Source organism: Dysidea avara, chromosome 1, assembly GCF_963678975.1.
Source record: "Dysidea avara chromosome 1, odDysAvar1.4, whole genome shotgun sequence".
NCBI lineage: Eukaryota > Metazoa > Porifera > Demospongiae > Dictyoceratida > Dysideidae > Dysidea > Dysidea avara.
The window spans coordinates 52,670,655-52,672,360 of record NC_089272.1 but is presented as its reverse complement, the minus strand read 5'-3'; the positions used below and the strand labels follow the sequence as shown (position 1 = coordinate 52,672,360).

At 36.5% G+C, this 1,706-nt stretch overlaps 1 protein-coding gene across 1 annotated transcript; it reads left to right on the top strand.

Moving 5' to 3' along the window:
- Positions 1–540: 540 nt before the first annotated feature.
- Positions 541–1,110, top strand: LOC136247425 (ficolin-3-like). The gene has a single exon (XM_066039101.1). It carries the CDS (start codon positions 541–543, stop codon positions 1,108–1,110), a length of 570 nt encoding a protein of 189 aa, XP_065895173.1.
- The last annotated feature ends 596 nt before the right edge of the window (positions 1,111–1,706 follow it).

The following is a 1,706-nucleotide window of genomic DNA, read 5'->3' as shown; positions in this document are numbered from 1 at the left end:
ATTAGCAACCTAATTTGGTTGTGAAATTTTTAAAAGATATGATTCAATAGTGTATTATGAAATTTATTATTGAATAGAGAACAGAGCAATTTGTGTTCTGGTAAAAAAATCAAGTAAACAAATAATGGTTACCTTGAAAATGTTTAAATAATAATTTTATACAGTCTGTAATCACTTTGTCATTGTACACAACACAGAAACCTTTAAACACCCACCACAAATATGGTATAGCAATTTGGGAGAATTATTGCTTACAGGTAATGTAGTAGAGGAAATTACAACAAACCATTACTATATAAGGTAATTTATATACATGAACACAGTTTTACCCTTATAAGGAAATATAGAACAGTATAAAACAGGGATTTGAAGAAAGAGACTCTACATGCTTTGGAGCTGAGTTACAAAGTAACAACTGTTTACTTTAGTAGTGAACTAGAGTTCAGAGTTGGACTAGCTAGTCTACAATGACTACTATGATAACACCAGTAGTCTTAGTTAGTGCTACAGGAATAGTGTTAGTTGATGGAGAGTGTCAAAATGATGGCAATCGTATTGATCTGTCTTGGCTATAATAACAGTCAGTTCAATGCAAAAGCTTCAGGAGTCTACACCATTGCTAGCTTTTGTGGGGTCAAGTGTTCCAACATGGATGTCTACTGTGACACTAAATCTGGAGGAGGGGGATGGCTAGTTATTCAAAGACGAAATATAAAGTCTTCCACAAATTTCCACAGGGGTTGGTCTGAATATGAGGATGGATTTGGCGACATCAATGATGAATTTTGGTTCGGACTTTGGCCAATCCATTGTTTAACAAATCAGGGACAGTGGGAACTACGTATTGATATTACCTTCGATAATGGAACCAAATCGTACCTACACTACAGTCATTTTAAAGTAGGACCAGCAAATGATCAATATCGACCCAGTATATCAGGATTTGTTGGGATCACACCAGCTGACCCTTTTGTAACACATCCAATCAATGGACAAACATTCAAAACATTGGATCAACCACAGGGATCAACTTGTCCTATCTTTGCGCATTCTAGTAGCATTCCAGGCGGTTGGTGGCATTACAGCTGCTGGCACATTAACCTAAACTAGAACTATGGTGCCGCACTAGGATTCATACAGTTTGGAAGACTTGGATGGTTCAGCCCACCTTCTGTGGAAATGAAAATCTGCCCCATTGGTTGTCAAACCTAAAGGTAACAGACGAACACCAGTATGTGCACTGTAGTAAAACAGTTTTTTGTAGTAGCTTTTGTCTTTTAGTCACATTATAAAGACATGGACAAAGCACTGTGTATGATACAATGCAAGGTTCCTTATATTTCAGTAAATATACATAATATACGTACATATGTACCAGAGATCACACACATATTTATACAGATTGTGTGCATGCATAGTAGCTACCACAGAGTACTGATGAACATGTATGAATTAAGCAAAGCACCGTGGATACCATGCACCACCATTCTATATGGATCTGTTATAATGTGACATGATCAACCTAAGAATTAATACAAATGTAGCACTGATATACAGTACAGTACTTATATACATAGTAGTATCCCAATGCCAGACTACAGACCACCAGTGAAATTCACATAGGCCATCACAATGTACTAATGAACATGTACAGAAAGCAAGCAAATAATCCAAATACTCTAGCTGATTTGAAATTATGGCACTGG